Source organism: Sciurus carolinensis, chromosome 1 (genome assembly GCF_902686445.1).
Source record: "Sciurus carolinensis chromosome 1, mSciCar1.2, whole genome shotgun sequence".
In the NCBI taxonomy this organism is placed as follows: Eukaryota; Metazoa; Chordata; class Mammalia; order Rodentia; family Sciuridae; genus Sciurus; species Sciurus carolinensis.
Genome location: NC_062213.1, coordinates 198,638,778 through 198,657,295, shown reverse-complemented (window position 1 = coordinate 198,657,295; position 18,518 = coordinate 198,638,778). Strand labels below are relative to the sequence as shown.

Sequence of the window (18,518 nt, the reverse complement as noted above, 5' to 3'; positions counted from 1 at the left end):
GCCCAATTATTGTGCCTGCAGGTTCTTCCCTGTTTCACTTGGAAACAGGAGATGAACATTTTCCCATGTCAAAATATTCTTCCATTAAGGATTTGTGAATTCATTGCATTAATTGCATGAATTCCAACCTGAATGAGCATCACTCATTCAAATGAGCCTTCATCAATAACCATGTGACTGCTTCCTGGCTTTTGATTTTTTTTTTTTTTTTTTTTTTTTTTTTTTTTTTTGTGGTGCTGGGGATTGAACCCAGGTCCTTGTGCATGGGAGGCAAGCGCTTTACCAACTGAGCTACATCCCCAGTCCCTGAATTTTTTCATAGTGAGACTATACACGTTTATTATGGAACTTTGATAATAACAAAGGAATTACGAGAAGAAAGTAGCCTCCGTTCCCAGAGGCCAGTAACTCACCCTGAAAACTGGTGTGTGTGCGTACCCATTGTTCCAACGGTGCCCTATTTGTTTTGATGAATAAGCATTTTTACATCATTATAATGATTTATAATATAGCATGTGGGGCAGGGTCGTTTCTCTAATCAGGCTTATTTTTTTGTGCTTGTCATTTCTCCTGGTGTTGAGTCTGCCCTGTGTGGGTTTTTTTTACGCCCTGTTTTAGGGAGATTCTTTTCCTTCTTGTGTGGGTCCCTCTGACCTGGCTCCCACCTGTTTACCAGGTGTCGAGGCAGAAAACAGACTGCAGAGCGGGGCTGGGTGGTGTTGCTGGAGGAACTTGTTTTCCCTTCTGGGAGGGCCACTCCAGGAAGGGGCGGGAGCGTGTGACGGAGAGGAACTGGGTCGCGTTTCTTCCCAGAAAATAAATCACCCCGTCGCCCAAAGACGACAGCCGCTGTGTTGTTTACAATAGAGAAAAATCGGGACAGCCCCGTGCCCATCCACAGGAAGCGGGCGAAATGAACTGCGGGCATCCTTTCGGTGAAGCCCGGACGTCCCAAGGTGCCACAGGCCCCTGTCGAGAGGGAAGGATGTCCCGACTGGCCTCAGTGCCAGCGTGGGGTCGGTGTGGGAGCGGGGTGTCCGGGCACCCAGGGAACCTCCCACTAGACGGCGCCGGGCTGCCTCCGACGGCTCGGACCCTGGGCTTTCTGCGCAGCCCCTTCTGGAACCAGTTCTCGGTGCTCCTTTTCCTTTGACGGGCCGAGTGACTTCTGTAACGTGGGGGAGACGGCGGACACCAACCACCCAAGCCACTTGGATGTGGAAGACACGGGAGGCGGGGCCCTGTCCCCAGGCCCGTCCCCAGCGTGGCGTGCGCTTATGTATTGCAGACTCGGACAGCCAGTGCAGCCCCACGCGGCAGAGCCTCGGCCTGTCGGAGGGCGAGGAGCAGGTGGACCGGCTGCAGCAGGTGGAGCTGGTCAGGACCACGCCCATGTCCCACTGGAAGGCCGGCACCGTCCAGGCCTGGCTGGAGGTGGTCATGGCCATGCCCATGTACGTCAAGGCCTGTGCGGAGAACGTCAAGAGTGGGAAGGTAGGCAGCTCCGGCCCCCGGCGGCCTGTCCCCGAGGCCTGTCCCCGCGCCCTCCCAGGAGCTGGCCTGCCCACCCAACCCCGCAGCCAGGAGGAGGGCCAGTCCAGGGCGGATGCCGGGGTCCCTGCGACGTCACTGTCTCCCTTGCAAAGCACACAGCCCTGGGGCCACGCCTCCTCGCCTGGGGGGGAAGGACGGGCCTGGAGGGTGGTTCCCAGCCTGTGGTCCCGCCTCTCCCCGTGGGGCAGCGGCCAGGGCGGGTGGCAGAGGGACGCCGTGCCCTGACTGGCAGGGGAGGTAGGCGGGGGACATGGCAGAGCCCTCGCCAACAGACCCCTCCACGTGGCCCGACCGGCAGCAAGCAGGGCGGGGGACACTCGGGTGCCCAGGACAGTACCTGCTTCCCACCCCGCTCCCCGCGCTGGTGCTCACGCCCCCTCCTGGCGCAGGTGCTGCTGAGCCTGAGTGACGAGGACCTGGAGCTGGGCCTGGGCGTGTGCAGCTCCCTGCACCGGCGCAAGCTGCGCCTGGCCATCGAGGACTACCGCGACGCCGAGGCGGGCAGGAGGTGAGTGGCACCCGGAGATGGGAATGTCCACCTGGGCCCAGCGTCACACCGATGGGCACTGGGGCGCTGTGAGCTGCCCCGGCCTGGGGTGGGACCCAGATGCCCAGGCACCCCGTCACTGCAGAGAGGGGCACACACGGGAGGGGCGAGCACGCGCCCCAGAGGCCAGGACACCCGGGCCAGCGCCGGGCTGCCTCCCGGGCCTCCTGCCCACCCCCGACCGGCCCCGCGTCTGCAGAAAGTCTGCCCCGAGCACCTCCCGCTCCCTCCTCGCCCCCGCCATTCTGAAACGCAGGAAGCTCAGCTCTCCTGCCTCCAGGGTGAGGAAGGACGGCACAGGGCCAGGGAACCCAAGCGGACACAAAGGATGAAACGGGCAGGGACCGTTCCCCTGGGAGCACTGCCTCAGGGAACAGGGCCGGGCGAGGGCTCCTCCCAGGAGGCACCTGGGAGCTGGAGCCTCCCCTCAGCTCATCCCTCGGAGGCCACCTGCCCTCACTGCAGACCACAGCCCGCCCCGCTTCCTGCCGCCTCTCTCCTGGGGGACCCCTGGCTGACCACACAGCACCAGCGAGAAGGGAAGGAGCCCGTGGGCCTCAGCCTGCGGAGCGGGAGGACCGCACTTTGAAACCGGCACTTTCTGTTTTGCATAATTATCTCCTTCGCTGGGTCCCATCACTTTGTGCAGTTAATTAATCAACCTGGTGGCGGGTGCCAGTATTTGCGGAAGCAGCTTTGTGGATTAAAGAGAAGGGCGGGCGGCGAAGCAGGCGGCGAAGCAGGCCGCCTGGAAACGGGAAGACCAGATCCCCATGTGCCCAGGAGATTCGGAGCCCGGATCGGAAACTTGGGCGGCACCTCAGCCAGCAACCAGAAGGTGCCCGGCCTGTCAGCAGGTCAGGACGCTGGCCAGGCCTAGAGGACAGGGCTGGGCCTGAGGCAAGGGGCAGGGTGACAGCCCAGACCAGGAGTGCCCCCCACGGGGTTTCCCCTCCTGAGCTCCCGAGGGTCCCAGGACCTCCCCTCACCACCGTCCGCCCGATCCCCCAAAGTCCCCCACATTGTGCCACCAAAGCTGCAAAGTCCTCCTGCCCCCGCCCCACACCCCACAGAGTCTGTGAACGCAGCCTGCGGCCACTGAACCAGGCAGGGCAGCTTGCTTCTGCCCTTAAGGACGCGGGGAGTCCTGGCCACTGCCCAGGTTCCCCCAAAACATGGCCGTCTTAGCTGGAGCTGCCACAGGAGTGGCCAGTGGCCAGGAGCTGGGATGGCAGACGCTTGTGCCTCATGGTTCCTAGCTGACGGAGGCGGCCTCCTTGCTGGGTCCTCACAGGGTCGGGTGAAGAGAGAGAGGCAGAGGAGGACGGGGAGAGGGAGGGAGAGCGACCACCCACCTGGGGCCTCACGTAACCCCGATCATCTCCCAAAGGCCCAGCCTCCACGTTCCACCACACTGAGGGCCAAGGAGGACCCACATCAGTCCACTAGTCTGGACAGTAAGTGACCTGAGGACCTCCAGGAACCCAGAGTCTGGGGTGCCTGTGTAGGGACAGGTCCTGATGTGCAGCCGGCATGAACCAGAGCTGAGCAGGACGGCCACGGGGTTGGCCACCCCCACCACGGACACCCAGCTGCCCCGAGATGGGCCTCATTTTGAGTTTCCGATTCCCTGTGGGCATCTGGCCTAAACTGCCTTGTGACCTCATCTTCTCTTGGACTCAGTTTCCCCACCTGGGAAGGGAAAATGGGTACATTAGGACGGTGGTTTTTAAACTTTTGAGGATCACGGTCCCTTGGAGAATGTAGCAAGAGCTCTTGGCGCCTTCCCCAGAAGAAACACACATGACCTTAACTTCACATCCCAAGACCCTCTCTCCACCCACAGAACTTTTATCTGGGATTAGCACCCCAAATAAGGTCATCTCTGAGAACATGTCCACCTGTGACTTCCTGTGTGACTATGGGCATGACATTGCCCTCTCTGGGCCCAGTTCCCCAAAGTAGTAACAATAAAACCCATCAACCCCTTAGCGACCCGTCACCTGACACTGTGAACACGGTTCTATTTGCCTATGACAACATCAGCGCCAGACTGACGTTCTTACCCGCATCTTGAAGGTGCAGAGTGAGGTGCAGAGAAATAACGTGCACAAGGTCACACTCAGTACCTCAAGGTCAATTGCCTTTCCATCATCCCATGTCACCTTGAGGTTAAAAAACAACAGTGACTCCCCCTCCTCCTCTCACCTCTGGACCCCAGGGCGTCCCGGCCCCTGTCCTGAGGGCTTTACGTTCTCCATCTCCACCAGTCCCCACCGCTCCGGGGCCAGGTGTGGCGCCAAGGGAGATGCACCCAGAAGCAGTGCATTCTGGCATCGCGCAGGGCGGACTGTCTCCCTCTGTGCCTGTCCTGGGATTCCAGGGTCTCGTCTGGGCCTGGCTCTGGGAGGAGGCGGTGACAGTCCGCGAGGTGTGGGAGTTACTTTCTGAGCTTCGCCGTTTGGCTCTTCCGATAGCTCAGACCAGCAGCTGGGAAAGCGTGGCCCGGCTGAGGCGCCGTGGGGTCACCGTTAGGGAAAGAGAACCGTTCTGGGGGGCAGGAGCACACCCGTTGTCAGCGTGCGGGTGGACACGCTGATTATAAATGGCCCCCCTCGAGCGGCTGGGAGAGGCGTCCCCCTCCCTGCCCGCCACCCCTGGGTCCTGCTCCCTTGAGCTGCGGGGCAAACCCTTGCTTCAGAGAGGAGAGAGGTCGCTCCTGTTCCCGTGGGTGACAACCCTGGCCCAGCGGCATCCCGTTTAGAGCCATGAAGCCTGGGCCTGGGAAGCCCGTCGGTGACAAGCCAGCCCTGGAGGGGGGTCTGCCCCAGACCTTGGCTTCCCAGCAGGGATCCCGACTCGGGCTGGAAGGGTCTAGTTCCAGAGCTGCCCCTGGACGCCCCGTCACAGGGCCAGCCGTCCAACACTGGCAGGCGAGGACTCCAGCTGGGTCCTGGCGGCTGCCCAGGCCAGCAGAGTGGCAGCTGCAGGTGAGGCTGGAGGACGGGAGAGGGAAGCCACCCTGCCCTCCTCGGCACCCGGCACTGCGAAGCCCGCTCAGCAGAGACGTGGCCGGCGAAGGGGCTTGTCCCTGAGGGCCGGGAGGAAGGAGGGGCCGGTGGGGAGACCGGCCACGGCCACGGCCACCGAGTGCCTTGAAGGACGTAGACGGGCCAGCAGGATTGGGGTGGGGGCACTTCAGGCAGCGAGGAAGGGAGACTGGAGCCGGCAGGGACCTCGCTGTGTTGCCCTGAAGCCACCAGGGTGTTGGGCCCGAGTGACACGCCCTGCTGCTTCCACTGGGCGGGGCCAGCTGTTAGCCACGGGGATGTGGGTCAGCAGGGGTGAGGGAGGACAGGAGGGGCGGGCGTGGAGGCCGCAGGGTCATCCACAGCAGGGACGGGGCAGTGCTGGAGCTGGGGAAGCAGGGAAGGGGACCGACGGCCCACTGACCCGGGAAGGTGGGAAGGGTGGGGGACAGGCAGGTGAGGAGGGGCGGCTGGCTCAGGAGCTGGCGCACTGGGGGGACCGCCGGGGCCCTGGTACACGGGACACGGGGTGCCTGCGACGGCCAGGAGGAGTGGAGAGGGTGGCCGGCCGGGGACTGGGAGAGGAGGGAGGAGCCCGGGGAGCCACAGAGGAGAGGGGCGGCGCCCGTTCAGGATGCAATGGGAGCCGGGGTACCGAGCACCCAGCAAGGAGGGCCCGTGGGGAACATGGTGTCACGCGCAGCGTCTTCCCCAAGCTCAGAGATGCTCCATAGGTCCTGCTGGGCGGAAGGAGGGACAGAGGGGCCGCCCAGGCCCTGCTGCCGTAGGGCGGCCAGAGGGCTTCCTGAGGAGGGGCAGCGCGCCTTCACAAGCCCACCGCCACTGTCCCTGGCACTTGCCACCCCTCTGTGTCCCCAGGGCTTCCCACTCTTGCCTGGCAGCTCCCTGGTCATTTTTCAGACCCGGCAGGTGGGACTCTGGGACCTCGTTCCTTCTGCGAGGCTGCCACCATGTGGCGGGCAGGGGGATGGCAGCCGAGGGAGCACCCACAGGCCATCCAGACCCGTGGGGAGCGTTAGTTGTGCACCTACTGTGTGCACGACACAGAGGTCTACTGGGTGGGGGACACGGAGAAGTCTGAGATACGGCAGCGAGTAGCAAGAGAGAGGTCTGGAAATAAAAACGCGGGTTTTAATTCTGACCCCAAGATGGGCCTCCGCGTGGCTCTGGGAAGACGGAAGGCCGGCCACGCACCTCCCTCACACCAGAGCTTCCCGCGACCAGGACGTGCGTGGCACACGGGAGGGGACCCGCCGTGAGGGCCATCACCAATGCGTCTCAGTCTCCAAACGGAGAACGGACCAGAGTGCCGTCGAGGGGTGGGCTGGGGGTCGTGCCTCAGGTGGGCCAGGCCCAGGGTCTCAGGGCTCTGCAGAGCCCCCGGGAAGCAAGGTGGGCCAGGCGTGGGAGCTCCCGGAGGCGCTGCTTCCTGCTGTGTGTCCCTTGTTCGCTGTCATGGTCCCTATCACTCAGCGCACGGCCGAGGGGGTCCTCTGCACCCCTAGTCCTCGGGTCTCCGTGATCCCCTGTTCCTTGGGTCTTTGACGCTCCGACTCTGCCTCCCGGCCTGTCTCCGTCTCTCCCCAGCCGCCCACCTCTCTCCCCACCTCTGCTCCTTCCTCTCTCTTCGCTCGGTCCCGCCGCCGCTTCCTTGGTCCCCTCTCCCCTCCTCTCTGCCCGTCTCTGCGCTCACTTCCGCCGGGCGCTTTGTGCCGGACCCCCGCCCACCGGCCCTTCTCTGGCATGTCTTCCCACCAGCCTGTCCAAAGCTGCCGACCTGGACCATCACTGGGTGGCCAAGGCCTGGCTGAGGGACATCGGCCTGTCCCAGTACGCCCAGGCCTTCCAGAGCCACCTGGTGGACGGGCGGGTGCTCAACTCCCTCGTGAAGCGGGACCTGGAGAAGCACCTGGGCGTGTCCAAGAGGTTCCACCAGGTCAGCATCCTGCTGGGCATCGAGCTGCTGTACCAAGTGGACTTCAGCAGGGAGGTGAGGCGCTGCCGCGGGCCCCGCCCTCCCCTACTCCGCGTCCACTGCCCTGTCCCTCCGCCCTCCGCCCACCCACCCCTGCCAGCGTCTCTCCGCCATCCGTCCTTCCGTCCAACCTGCTGCCAGCCGCCTGTCTGGCTGGGCCCAGCCCTAAGCTCAGTTCAGGGGAAAGGGGGCTCCTCATCCTCAGAGACCCACTGCTCAGCGGGGAAACCCAGGAGGAGGCCGGGTGACCACGCTGGGGGACGCCGTCCCAGGGAGGGAAGCCGGAGATTTAAGGAAACTCAGAGAAGAAGCTTCCGGGGATCAGGGAGGGCTTCCCCGGGAGAGTGAGGCTCCCAAGAGCTCCAGGAGGATTCCGGAGATCAGGAGCGGATAACGGGGAGAGGACACGGCAGGGGCATCGGCAGCCAGGGGCCAGAGGACAGGTCTGCAGCGGCCCAGGAGCCGAGTCGGGGTGCTGGGCATGCGGTGTGAGGAGGGCAGGCCAGGCCCTGCGCACCGCCACAGAGTCTGGACTGAGTGCCCCCGACGCTGAGCTCTGCCAAGACCACCGGGCAGAGACTGCTGCCCCAGGGCCTCCACACCCCCGAGGCAGAGACCCCGGCTGCCGGGTCCCGGTCCAGATGGCGTTTCTTAGCGCAATACAGGGACACGAGCGGTCTGGGGCCTGGAGGGGGCAGAGAGGGACTGTCCAACCCTCCGTCCCCTCTCACGGCTACCGCAGGGCCCTGGACACGGGGGTGGGAACACGGGCCCCCGGCTCTGGGATCCCCAGTGTCACCACGTCGGTCTGGACAGTAAAGGTCAGAAAAGGTCACAGGGGGTCAGGGGAGCTGGTCAGGGCACACCGGAGGGCCTGCAGCCGGGAGCCCCAGCAATGTTGACCCGAATCCGTCCCCCAGAGGACCTCTGAGGGGCAGCTGAGGCCAGGGGATGGACACCCCGATACTCACTGAGCACAGCTCCCTGTCGGGTGATCGGGGGGCAGGGCAGCTGGGGTCAGGGCCTGGACACAGCAGCACTGCCACCCACCCACCCCACACCCCAGGAAGCTCAGAGTGATGTGGCCGAGCAGCCGCACCACCCCCTCACGCGGCAGGCCGAGGGGACAGCGCAGGGACCCTCCCTCCACAGGCCCTCCCTTCTCACCGCCCGTCTCCCCAAAGGCCCTGCAGGAACGTCGGGCCCACTGTGAGACGCAGAACACGGACCCCGTGGTCTGGACCAACCAGCGTGTGCTGCAGTGGGTGCGAGACATCGACCTGAAGGTGAGGCGCGGGCTGCAAGTGGACGTCCCCCTGTGTGAACCGGGGCGTCCGCCAAGGCCCGGCAGGAGCACCAGCCACCCAGGAGGCAGCGGCCAGCTCCCGCCCTGGGGCCCCTGGGGTGACACTCAAGCCATGGGGGCCCCGAGCCAGCCTCGCCCACCTCGGCAGCAGTGGGGTCAAGATCCAGGCGCATCTGACGTCCACACATAATTATGGGCCCCTGCTGGGGTCAGGCCTCGTGGGTGGGAAGAGGCGGCCCTCGGGGCTCTAAGGGCCAGAGGGTCCGCTCCCCGGTGCAGCCTCCTGCTCTGTCCCCAGGAGTACGCGGACAACCTGACCAACAGCGGCGTCCACGGCGCAGTGCTGGTGCTGGAGCCCACGTTCAATGCCGAGGCCATGGCCACTGCCCTGGGCATCCCCAGCGGGAAGCACATCCTCCGGAGGCACCTGGCGGAGGAGATGAGCGCCGTCTTCCACCCGGCCACGTGAGTGCCCACGCCGGGCGTTGGGCCATGAAGCAGAGGGCCCTGGCCTCCGCCCTGACCCTTCCCTGGCCGTGTCCCCCTGTCACGGTGCAATGGTGCCCAGGAAACTAGGTCAGAGACTAGAAGGAGGAAAGATCCACCTACCTGGGTGAGGTGGCAGTTCCAGCAGAGGGACAAAGATCTGAGGGCAGGAATGGGCATGTCAATGGTGCCCATGGCCCAGGGGAGCAGAGCATGGCCACCCGCCTGCCCCAGCGTCCTCACCTGGAAGATGCCCAGGCTCTGCCCACAGATGCCGCTGCCCTCACCACTGTGCACCGAAGGCCAGGTGGTCATCCATGGAGCACTTGCTGGGTACACTGATTCCATCCTCTGACGTCACTGAGATCAGATCCCCACCCCTCCTTCATACATGAGGAGTTTGTTCTAAGAGGCCACGATGCTCCCTGCCCAAGGTCACCAGCCAGCAGGTGGCAGAGCCCAGGCTGGTCTTTTCTTCTTCCAACACAGTGAATTAGATTGGTTGAGTTTCCAGGTATTGAACCATCCTTGCATTTCTGGGGTGAATCTCACTTGGTCAGAGCGTACAATCCTTTGTGGATGTTGCTGGATTTGGTTTGCTAGTATTTCATTCAGGATTTTTGCATTTACATTTAGAAAGGGTCTTGGCCTGTAGTTTTCCTGTTCCGATGATGTTTGTGTCTGGTTTTGGTTGTGGGGTAATGCTGGCCTCCTAGAGTGAGCTAGGAAGGACTCCCTCCTTTCTGTTTCTTGGGTTGTTGTTCCTTATTCTTGAAACATTTAGAAGAATTCACCAGTGAAGCCATCTGTCCCTAGGCTTCTCTTTGTGGAAAGCACTTTGATTGCTCATTCAACCTCTTTACTCGTTAGGGGTTTATTTAGGTTTTCTATTTCTTTTGGGGTCAGCTCTACTAGTTCACGTTTTTCTAGGAATGTGTCCGCTTCATGTGAGGCTAATTTCTCATCTAGCTAATTTCTCATCTAGCTAATTTGTTGACCTGCACTCAGTCCTATGATCATTCCCTTACGATCTCTCTGCAAAGTTGATCCAGAGGCCCCTCTCCTTCCCAGGCCGAGTCACTTGACGCTTCCATGGTTGGTCTAGCTAAGGTTTGTCAGCTGAGCAGGTAGAGCCCAGATTTGACCCTTGAACTGTGTGAATTAGACCTGAGAACTGAACCCCCCAAACACACGGGGCCTTGGGGAGCAAGCTGGGCCGCTCAGGGCGTCATGCAGGCGGAGAAGCAGGCTCAGGAGGGTGTCGTGCCCCTGTGGCGGCCCCGCATCCTGGACTGCCGTTCCCCATCGGCAGGCTGAGACCCAGGCGGCAGTCCTCAAGGTGAGGCTGCAGGGCCCTGCAGCAGGCTGCCCGGGCTCCTGCCAGTGCAGGTCCTTCGGCCGCTTCTCAGCCCTCCAGGACCTGCACCTGCCGGCGGGGCCCACGGATCTACAGCTTGAGCTTTTCCAGGTAGTTGTTGCAAAGTTTGATGAGTCTCTGTCCTGTGAACCCGAGGATCCCTCAGGAAAGGGCTTCTCCCCTCAGATCGTCCACCCTCCCCACCCTCCCACGAGCCATGTGATTCCTAACAGGCTTAAATCATCCCGAGCCCTGGACGGGCGGCTGGAGCTGACGTGTGCAGCCCTCGTGTGGCCCTGGATCCTTGACCTGGGGTAACAGGGACCTCGGGACTGTCTGGGACGGGAGGGTGAACAGGGCAAGGTTCTGGCAGGGACAGGTGTGTCCTTGTGTCTTGGGAGGCCAGGGACTCCTTCGGGGCTCTGTAAAAGCAGTGGGCCCCCTGTGGACAGGGCCGGAGGAGGGGACTGGACTTGGCCCGGGCTCCTCATTTCACACACAAGGAATCTGAGCCCGGTGGGACCAGAGCCACTTACGGGGCTATGCTGTACAGACACTGAGACCCAGGTCACAGCCTGCACAAGGACACAGCCAGGGGACGGTGGAGTGGGGACTCAAGCCAGGTCTGTCTCAGAGCCTGTGCGGCTCAGCCCCGCAGGATGGCAGCCATCACTTCTCCGAGCTTCACGTCTCTCCTCAGTCCTCACGATAGCCTTGTGGCGGTGGGCGTTAGGAGCCCACACGGCCCGGTGAGGCCAATGCTAAGCCAGGGACTCACCTGCCCTGGACCCAGGGCTGGAAGACCGGGTCTGACTCTTGATCCTCAGTGTGCATCCCTGGCACCATGTGTTTTACGTGTTCTTGGACAAGATGCACATCCACTCTGGACGTCTGTCTCTTCTTCAGTAAGAAGGGGAGAAGGGACCCCAGGGCTCTCCCAGCGCCACTCCCCACCGACATTCCGTGAGTCGGGAGAATTCAAGGCCTTCCGTGGGGGGCGGCAGAGCGGGCCGCGAGGTCTAGCTCCCGGGGGCTTCTCCAGTGAGAACCGGGGTTTCGGCTCCTGGCGCAGAGGGAGGGTGGTCCCTGGTGAGGTCCTGCAGCCCTGCACACTGGGGAACCAGCCCCCACGAGGTTTCGAGAACTGGCTGCCTTGGCCGCCATCCGTCAGTCTCTCCCACCCGCCCCTCCCGCCACCCCAGCCACCCCGAGGCGGCCCGGCCAGTCAGCTTCCCGTCTCTGTGCCCAGTGCCCCAGCCGGTCACCTCATGAAGAGAGAAGGGCACTCTGGCCACGGCATTGAGAGATCGGCTGACCTCTCAGCTTTGCGGCCTGGGGCGAGGCGGCTCCTGGTGGTGGGGTGTGTGGTGGAGCCCAGCCTCTACCTCACCACAGGAAGCAAAGAGGAGAGGAGACTGGGGTCCCACAAGCCCCTCCGAGCCTACACCCCAAAACACAAAGACCTGCCCTCGGCCTGCCTCTGAAAGGTTCACCCCCTCCCAGGGCACCGAGCTGGGGCCCCAAGCCTTTAACACACGGGCCCTGGGGACACTTCAGATGCAAACACAGAGCAGCTGACAGCGTGTGGGAAGTGCGTGTCTCACCAGGCAAAGTGACGCCCACTCTCATCCCTGCAGCTCAGGAGGCTGAGGCAGGAGGATCTCGAGATCCAAGCCAGCCTCAGCAACTCAGAGAGGCCCTGTCTCTAAATAAATCTAGAAAGGGCTGGAGGTGGCTCAGTGGTTAATCCCTGGCACCAAAAGAAAAAAAAAAGAAGTGCATTTCTCTTACTCAGTCACCCCGGGTGGGGGCGGAACCCGGCGCACAGACCCGTGGGAAGCGCGTCTGCCTGCCCCAGGGCCGGCGCCTCTGTGGTCACGCTTCCAGGGTCCCCTGCCTGGGTGTCATGGCTGCCCAGGGACCCACTGAGCCCTCAGGACGTCAGGACCCCTGGCAGGTGTGAAAACCAGGCCTGGAGGGGTGACTCACCAAGGTCACACACAAGCAAACAGACCCAGGCTCAACCGCGCCTGCCCCTGGAGGCCCTAGGAAGAGCCAGACAGGGGCCTTGGCCTCCGCCAGTCGGACGAGGGCAGGAGGCCTCTGTCACAGCAGGGCCCCCCGCTGTCCAAGAAAGGAGGCCCAGCGAGCCCGTGGGGCTTGTGGCTTGCCCTAAATCCAGGAGGAGGAGGGCCAGTGGGGGCCGAAGCCCAGGGCTCAAAGGTCAGAGAGTGAGTGAGTTGGGACTTGGGAGCCACAGCAAGAAAGCACCCAGGAGCGAGGCGTCGACCCATGCGCACAGTCCGTAAATGACAGAACTTTATACACAAGCCCGTCCACCGGCTGGATGGCTGTGGCTGTCGTTCATCAAAACCTACCAAACAATAAAAAGGAATCCCGAGGTCAGGTGGGGACCTGGATTTCAAACGCAGAGTAGGGACAACTTTCCAGTGCTTCTCAGCTCACATCTGATTTAGCTGAAATTTTGGGATTCCTCTCTCCAGTCGTCCATTGCCATAAGTGTGTCAGCACACTGAGGAGTTCAGGGCGAGATTTGGGGCTCAGAGGCTTGGGTTTGGATCTTGCCTCTGCTAGTGGCAGCTGTGTGATCTTGGGCAGATTGCTTAACCTCTCTGTGCCTCCTTCTCCTCCTCTGTAAGTGGGACTGGCAGTCCCCACGTCTAGGTGCACAGCGAGTTACCGTTACAAAGGGCTCCTTGGAGGTGTCCAGCGGGTCTCAGAGCGTGGTCACTGTCCCCGGCGTGTGAGAGCGCGTGTCTGGTGGCAGGAGGTGCCTGGGCCTCTCCTGCTGATACAGGGCTTGTGTCCTCAGCTGCACAGGCGTCCGGGAGGCTGAGCGGTTTGGAACACCACCCGGCAGGGCCTCCAGCGTCACCCGGGCGGGGAAGGAGGACGGAGGCGGCGCCAAGTACAAGGCGGGCCGGGTAAGTGGCTTGTGGTCCCCCAGGAACGCGCGCTCCTGAGGGGCCTCCATCCCCGGGCCCCACCGGCCTCTCCCGCTGCACCTCCGGGGCTCCTGTGCAGCCTGTGAGCGGCGGCCAGGGGCAGGGTCCCAGGCTGCCGCTTCCCAGACCTGCGTGACACCTCGGCCTGGTGACAACAGTCCCCACGGGCCCCACCGGGCTCCGCATGCAGTCCTTGTCACCAGGTGGCTGCAGGTTCTGGGACCCCCACCCCCGCCTCCCGAACCACAGGCCCCTGGGCGGGTGGCCGGGCGCAGCCAGAGGGAGGCCGGGTGGACTGGGGCCTGAAGCCGCTCCGGACCAGGAGCAGGAGACGGACTTCTGGCGGCCCCTCCACGCGGCCAGGGCTGGTCCCAGCAGACGGGGGACAGGGTCACCGAAGGCCCTCCCCGCTCCCAGCGGCACTGCCCAGGCGCTGACCGCCCCAGCCGCCACCCCTGGGGACAGAGTTGAGTCACCCCGGGTGCCCTGTCCAGAGCGCGCTGCAGGTGGGGTGACGCCCCCGGGGGGTCAGACTTGTCTGGGGGTCAGGATCTCGCCTGCGCGGTGGGAGCACGGAGAGCCGCCCACCGTCCGCCATCCTCGAGGCTCACTGCCGGGCTGGGGTCAGAATGACCGTCTACAGGACGCCCTTTGGAAACGATGGTTTTGTCTTGTGGACAAACCGTGGTCCAGAAAGAAAGGCAAGCGGGACGCAGGGGCACCCGCCTGTGATCCCCGCAACTCCGGAGGCCGAGGCAGGAGGATGGCGTGTTGGAGGCCAGCCTCAGTAACTTAGTGAGGCCCCGTCTGGAAATTTTTAAAATAAAATGGAAAGGGCCGTGGCGGTAGCTCAGGGCTGGAGCGCCTGCCTGGTCTGCACCGGCCTTGGGTTCCATCCCAGCCCTGAGGGGAGGGAGGAGGGAGGGAGACAGCCAGGAAGTCACCCCTGCCCACCCCCGTCATGACTGCGAGGACAGTCACGCCCACTGTGCGTGGGGACAGCTCCTACTGTGTGCTGGCACCTGCCCCGGGCTTTGCAGGCAGGCTTTCTGCTCTTCACGACGATCTTCAGAAGTAGCTGGTTTTCCCATTTTCTAGCTGAGAAGACTGAGATTCAGAGAGGGGGTGTGAGGTGTCCAAGGCCACACAGCAGAGGTGGCAGAGCAGGGACCCAGACATCGGTCTCTGGGTCTCCAAAGCCGATACTTTGCCATCCCAGGCCGTCTAGAATATTCCTTCTGGACTCGGGTGCAGTCAGCCCTCGCGCCCGGGCTTGGATGTTCTCACGGGGACCTTCTACTGTTCTCAATCCTCTCCCTGCCAAGCAGCGAGGGAGGAGCTTTTCATCAATTAGTGTGACAACATTTGTCCTCACCCTTTGAAGCCCACTGAGTCCTTCCAGGTGGGAACACGGAACTCTCCTAAGGTTAATTCTGTCTCCTGGAGCACTAGGCTGGAATTACTAATAGGAGGAGCACAGAGAGGTTAAGGGGGCTACTCCAGGTCACACAGCAATCAGACCACAGACGCCACAGTGCCCAGATCTCAGACATTCAGTTCTCGCCTCTTCCTCCTCTGCTCCTGTTCCTCTCTCCTCAGCTGCCCCTCGGGAAGATAGGAAGGGGCTTCAGCAGCAAAGACCCGGATTTCCACGATGACTACGGCTCTCTTCAAAATGAAGACTGCGGAGACGATGACCCCCAGGGCAGGCCGGAGCAGTACCGCCTGGACGGCTACAACAGCCCAGAGGTCACCAACGTGTAGGGGCGCAGCGCCCGCCCCGGTGCTGACCCTGTACACAGCGGCCTGGGCTGGGGATGCGCCTCTGCCCCGCAAGAACCCGCCGGACCCTGCGACTCCAGACGCGCGGGCGAGGCGGGAGGAGCCGCCAGCCCGCGGTCTGGGCAGCAGAGAGGCCGTGAGGACGTCAGGGTGCCCAGCCCGCCGGGATCCAGGGCGCGGCCCTGCACCAGGACATGCGGAGCCCCGCGTGCTGACCACCGCCCACCCACGTGCAGCCGAGGGCGGAGCCACCGAGGACTGGGCGTGACCTTCCAGGGGACGCAGGCGGGGTGGGAGCGCAGCCGCTCAAGGGCCCTGTGTCCGGGGGCACGGGAGCGCCATCCCTGGGCTGCTGCGGACACCCTGCCAGGGTGAAGGCATCCTGACCACAGAGGCAGAGTGGCCGCCGCTCAGCATGGTGACGAGGTTGGGAGCTGGGACGGGGAGACACTTGTCACTGTTCACCAAGTGCACCTTTGCTGTGATGTCCCTGTCACCTGAAACAGGCGATGCCCCCACCTCCTCACGAATCCCACAGAGCGAAATCAGCAGGCACAGGTGGAGGGACCCTCCAGCCCTTGTCCTGATCAACGCGGTTTTGCTGTGTGGTTTTTTCCCAGGGGCCTCACCTCTCTGTGCCTCAAGGTCATCATCTACAATACTTCTGGCTCCCTCCCAGGGGCCTCTGAGGATTAACACTTGCTAATGTCTGTAACACACCTTGAACCCTCTCGGGAGACAACCGGAAGCAGCGGGGTGGGCAGGGGTCTAATTTCCCAGGCACAGCACAAGCCTGACACTGGCCTGCTTCTCTCAGGCTCTGTTGGAACACTGCCACGATGCTCCGCCTCCCGCGAGGCCTTTTGCACCAGGAGCCAATGAGAAGTTCACGTTTCCGAGGAACCGGCCTCTGAGCGCATGAAGGGCGTGTGCTCTTCCACCCCACGCGTCCCTGCCCCTCGTGGGAGAAGCACCAGCAGAACCTGGATGAACCCCAGACGCGCTCTCCGCAAGGCTGCTGGGGTTCCGGCCGTCTCCATCACCTTCCCCAGCTCAGCCGTCCTCACTACCGACACCACACGCCTGCGTGGTGAGCAGGTGGCTGTCCCCACTTCCTCTGAGTCTGTGGCCTTCTGGGGACACGTTTCTGATCCCAGGACCCAAGGGAGAGATGAATCTCTGATGTGCAACTTGGTTTTCTGAGGTTCCAAACCCCAGGGTCTTCAGGATACTCCAAGTCCTGAGCCCAGAGAGGCCAGGGACCCTCCCTGTGACCTGGCACCACAGCCCGCTGGGTGATCGGAGGCCCAGGTGGGCACTGGGAGGCGGCCAGGGCAGGGGGCAGCTGGGGAGAGGGGTGAGTGAGACCCACATGCACCCAAGCCCACGGCCACGGCGCCTGCACTCACGTCCCAGGCTCAATCCCGCTGGGGACAAGATGAACGAGGGACAAGTGGGAGGCGGCTCTGGCAGAGACGGCACTGCCCAGTGGGCCAGCAGCCTGGGGCCACTCGGGGCACCTCAGCGCTCTGGCTGGCGATGGGGCCCCGTCCCTGGGGCTTCCCCACCTGCCCGGGGCTGGTGAGACGGGCGTGTCGCCTGGGCAGATCCTGAATACGGCCGTGCTGCCCGTGGGCAGGAGAGCAGGGGGTGGAGTCCCAGGGACTCGGGGCCGGGCAGCGGATGGCCAGCTGAGGAGCAGCCGCCCAGGACGGGGCGGCCGCCTCCCCTCCAGGAGGCCCGGGTTATGGTCCGAGCCCCCGAGGGCGGCGCCTGGCCGGGGAGCCCCCCAGACGGGCTTCTCTGGGAGCTTCGCTGTCTGTGCCCAAAGGTGCCCTGGAAAGGGGGTGCATGCGGCCCCCGGGCTCGGGAGGAGGGTGCCCCCCACCCGCGGTCACGCTCTGCAGGGCCCCGTCCTGCCCGGGGAAGGGCCTCCTTCGGCACCTGGGGCGCCGCTGTCCTCAGCACCGGGCTCAGGGGCAGGTGCCAGGCAAACTCCCCAGGGAGAGCACGGCCAGCCTGCCGGCCTCAGAGGGGACCCAAGAGCCCCAGGCCACCGCCCGGGGACCCTGGCAGAACAGGAACTCGGCAGGCGTGACTCCACGCTCCCGGCAGGGACACCCCCGCGGGGACCCGCGCTCAGGCCCGACGCCCGTCCCGTGAAGCCCAGGAGCCCTGTGGCCACGGCCTCTGCCCCGCGTCTCCAGGATCCCGCGGGCCCGTAGTGAGGACCAGGAGCCTGAGGCCAGGAGACTGCTGGACGGAGGGCGTCCCCAGCCTGTGACCGCGTGGAGGCTGTCCTGAGTCCCCCCGGGAGCCCACGGCTGCCGAGGAGCCGACTGTGACGGGCACAGTCCCCGGCCGCAGCCCCCACCGTCCCCCCGGGAGTGGATTTTAACACTGATAATAAACACTACCGCCCAGCACGGACTCCGGGTGGCTTTGCTCAGGGGTCTTGGTTTTCCCAGCAGCCACGTTGAGAGGGAGGCTGCGAACCCATTTCACGGATGGAGAGACTGAGGTGGGGAAGGTGGAGGGCTCGCCTGGTCCCTAAGTAAGGCTAAGAAGTCACAGCGGCCCACGGACCTCAGGCTCCATGTCCCGGTACCCTGACCCCTCTGCCCACCTTCCTGCACAACCTACCTGGCCAGGCAGGTCACTTAATGTGGCATTGGGTGCAATCTGTCATGCTGACCAGTCCCTGTGGGGACCTTGCCTCTGTCCTGCTCAGGGGAGGGAGGCCTGGGAGTCACTGCCCTGGGTGTCACCGTCACCTGCTCCACCGTCACCTGCTCCACCGTCACCTACTCCACCGTCAGTCTGCCAGGCGGGTCTCGGGTGGCTTTCCGGAGTCCAGCTCGGAGCTTCTCAGACCAGCCGTGCACACGGGTCAGCGGGCGGGGGTTCTCCAAACGGGGACGCGACGGGCCTGGGGCTCCCCAGGTTCAGCTCCCCACCAGTGCCCAGGCCGGGCTGCTGGACCAGGGCTCCGCGGTGGTGGCGGACGGGCCTTCCCAGCTGGGCCCTCTCGGCCTGAGGGGGCGGCCAGGGCTCCACCCAGGTGTCCCGGCCACCAGCCGTCTGCTCTGCTGCGCTGGCGGGTCGGAACGGCAGCGGCTGCCCGGCGGGGAGGCTGTGGGCACGGTGGGGAGGGGTCAGGAGGGGGGAAGCCACCGTGAGGCGGGCGCGGGGACGGCCAGTTCCTGGGCTGGCCACAAATACCGCACCCACAGACACCTCCCGGGGCCAGGGCCTCTCGGGGTGCTGGGGACGCCGTGGGGACGTCCCCGATGTGGCGACAGGAGAGAGGCGTGTCCGTGACCCGGGGGGTCAGTTTCAGGCTGACCCCCCGTGAAGCGTGACCGCCAGGTTGCCTGGGGGAGGGAGAGGGACTCCTGAGCTGAGTCCTGAATTCTGGGAGCCATTCCTGCAAGAGCAGGGGAAGAACCTCCCAGGGTCAGAGCCCGAGCTCTGCTGAGGACAGGATGAAAGAAA

At 63.7% G+C, this 18,518-nt stretch overlaps 1 protein-coding gene and 1 non-coding gene across 5 annotated transcripts in view; one reads left to right on the top strand and one right to left on the bottom strand.

Moving 5' to 3' along the window:
- The window catches only part of Kazn (kazrin, periplakin interacting protein), a 1,015,267-nt gene extending 997,933 nt beyond the window's left edge, over window positions 1-17,334 (top strand). For 3 of the 4 annotated variants that reach the window (XM_047558680.1, XM_047558689.1, XM_047558696.1), the window contains 7 exons: window positions 1,289-1,494; window positions 1,944-2,062; window positions 6,910-7,141; window positions 8,311-8,412; window positions 8,731-8,897; window positions 13,109-13,220; window positions 14,841-17,334. In XM_047558680.1, coding sequence (XP_047414636.1) covers window positions 1,289-1,494; window positions 1,944-2,062; window positions 6,910-7,141; window positions 8,311-8,412; window positions 8,731-8,897; window positions 13,109-13,220; window positions 14,841-15,005 — 1,103 coding nt within the window. In that variant the 3' untranslated portion in view covers window positions 15,006-17,334. Of the gene's footprint in view, window positions 1-1,288; window positions 1,495-1,943; window positions 2,063-6,909; window positions 7,142-8,310; window positions 8,413-8,730; window positions 8,898-13,108; window positions 13,221-14,840 lie in introns of those variants that run through there. The other variant, XR_007109512.1, reaches the window with a different exon arrangement.
- Trnag-ccc (transfer RNA glycine (anticodon CCC)) lies at window positions 229-302 on the bottom strand. The gene has a single exon. It is a non-coding gene; the product is annotated as a tRNA-Gly (tRNA).
- Window positions 17,335-18,518: the final 1,184 nt, after the last annotated feature.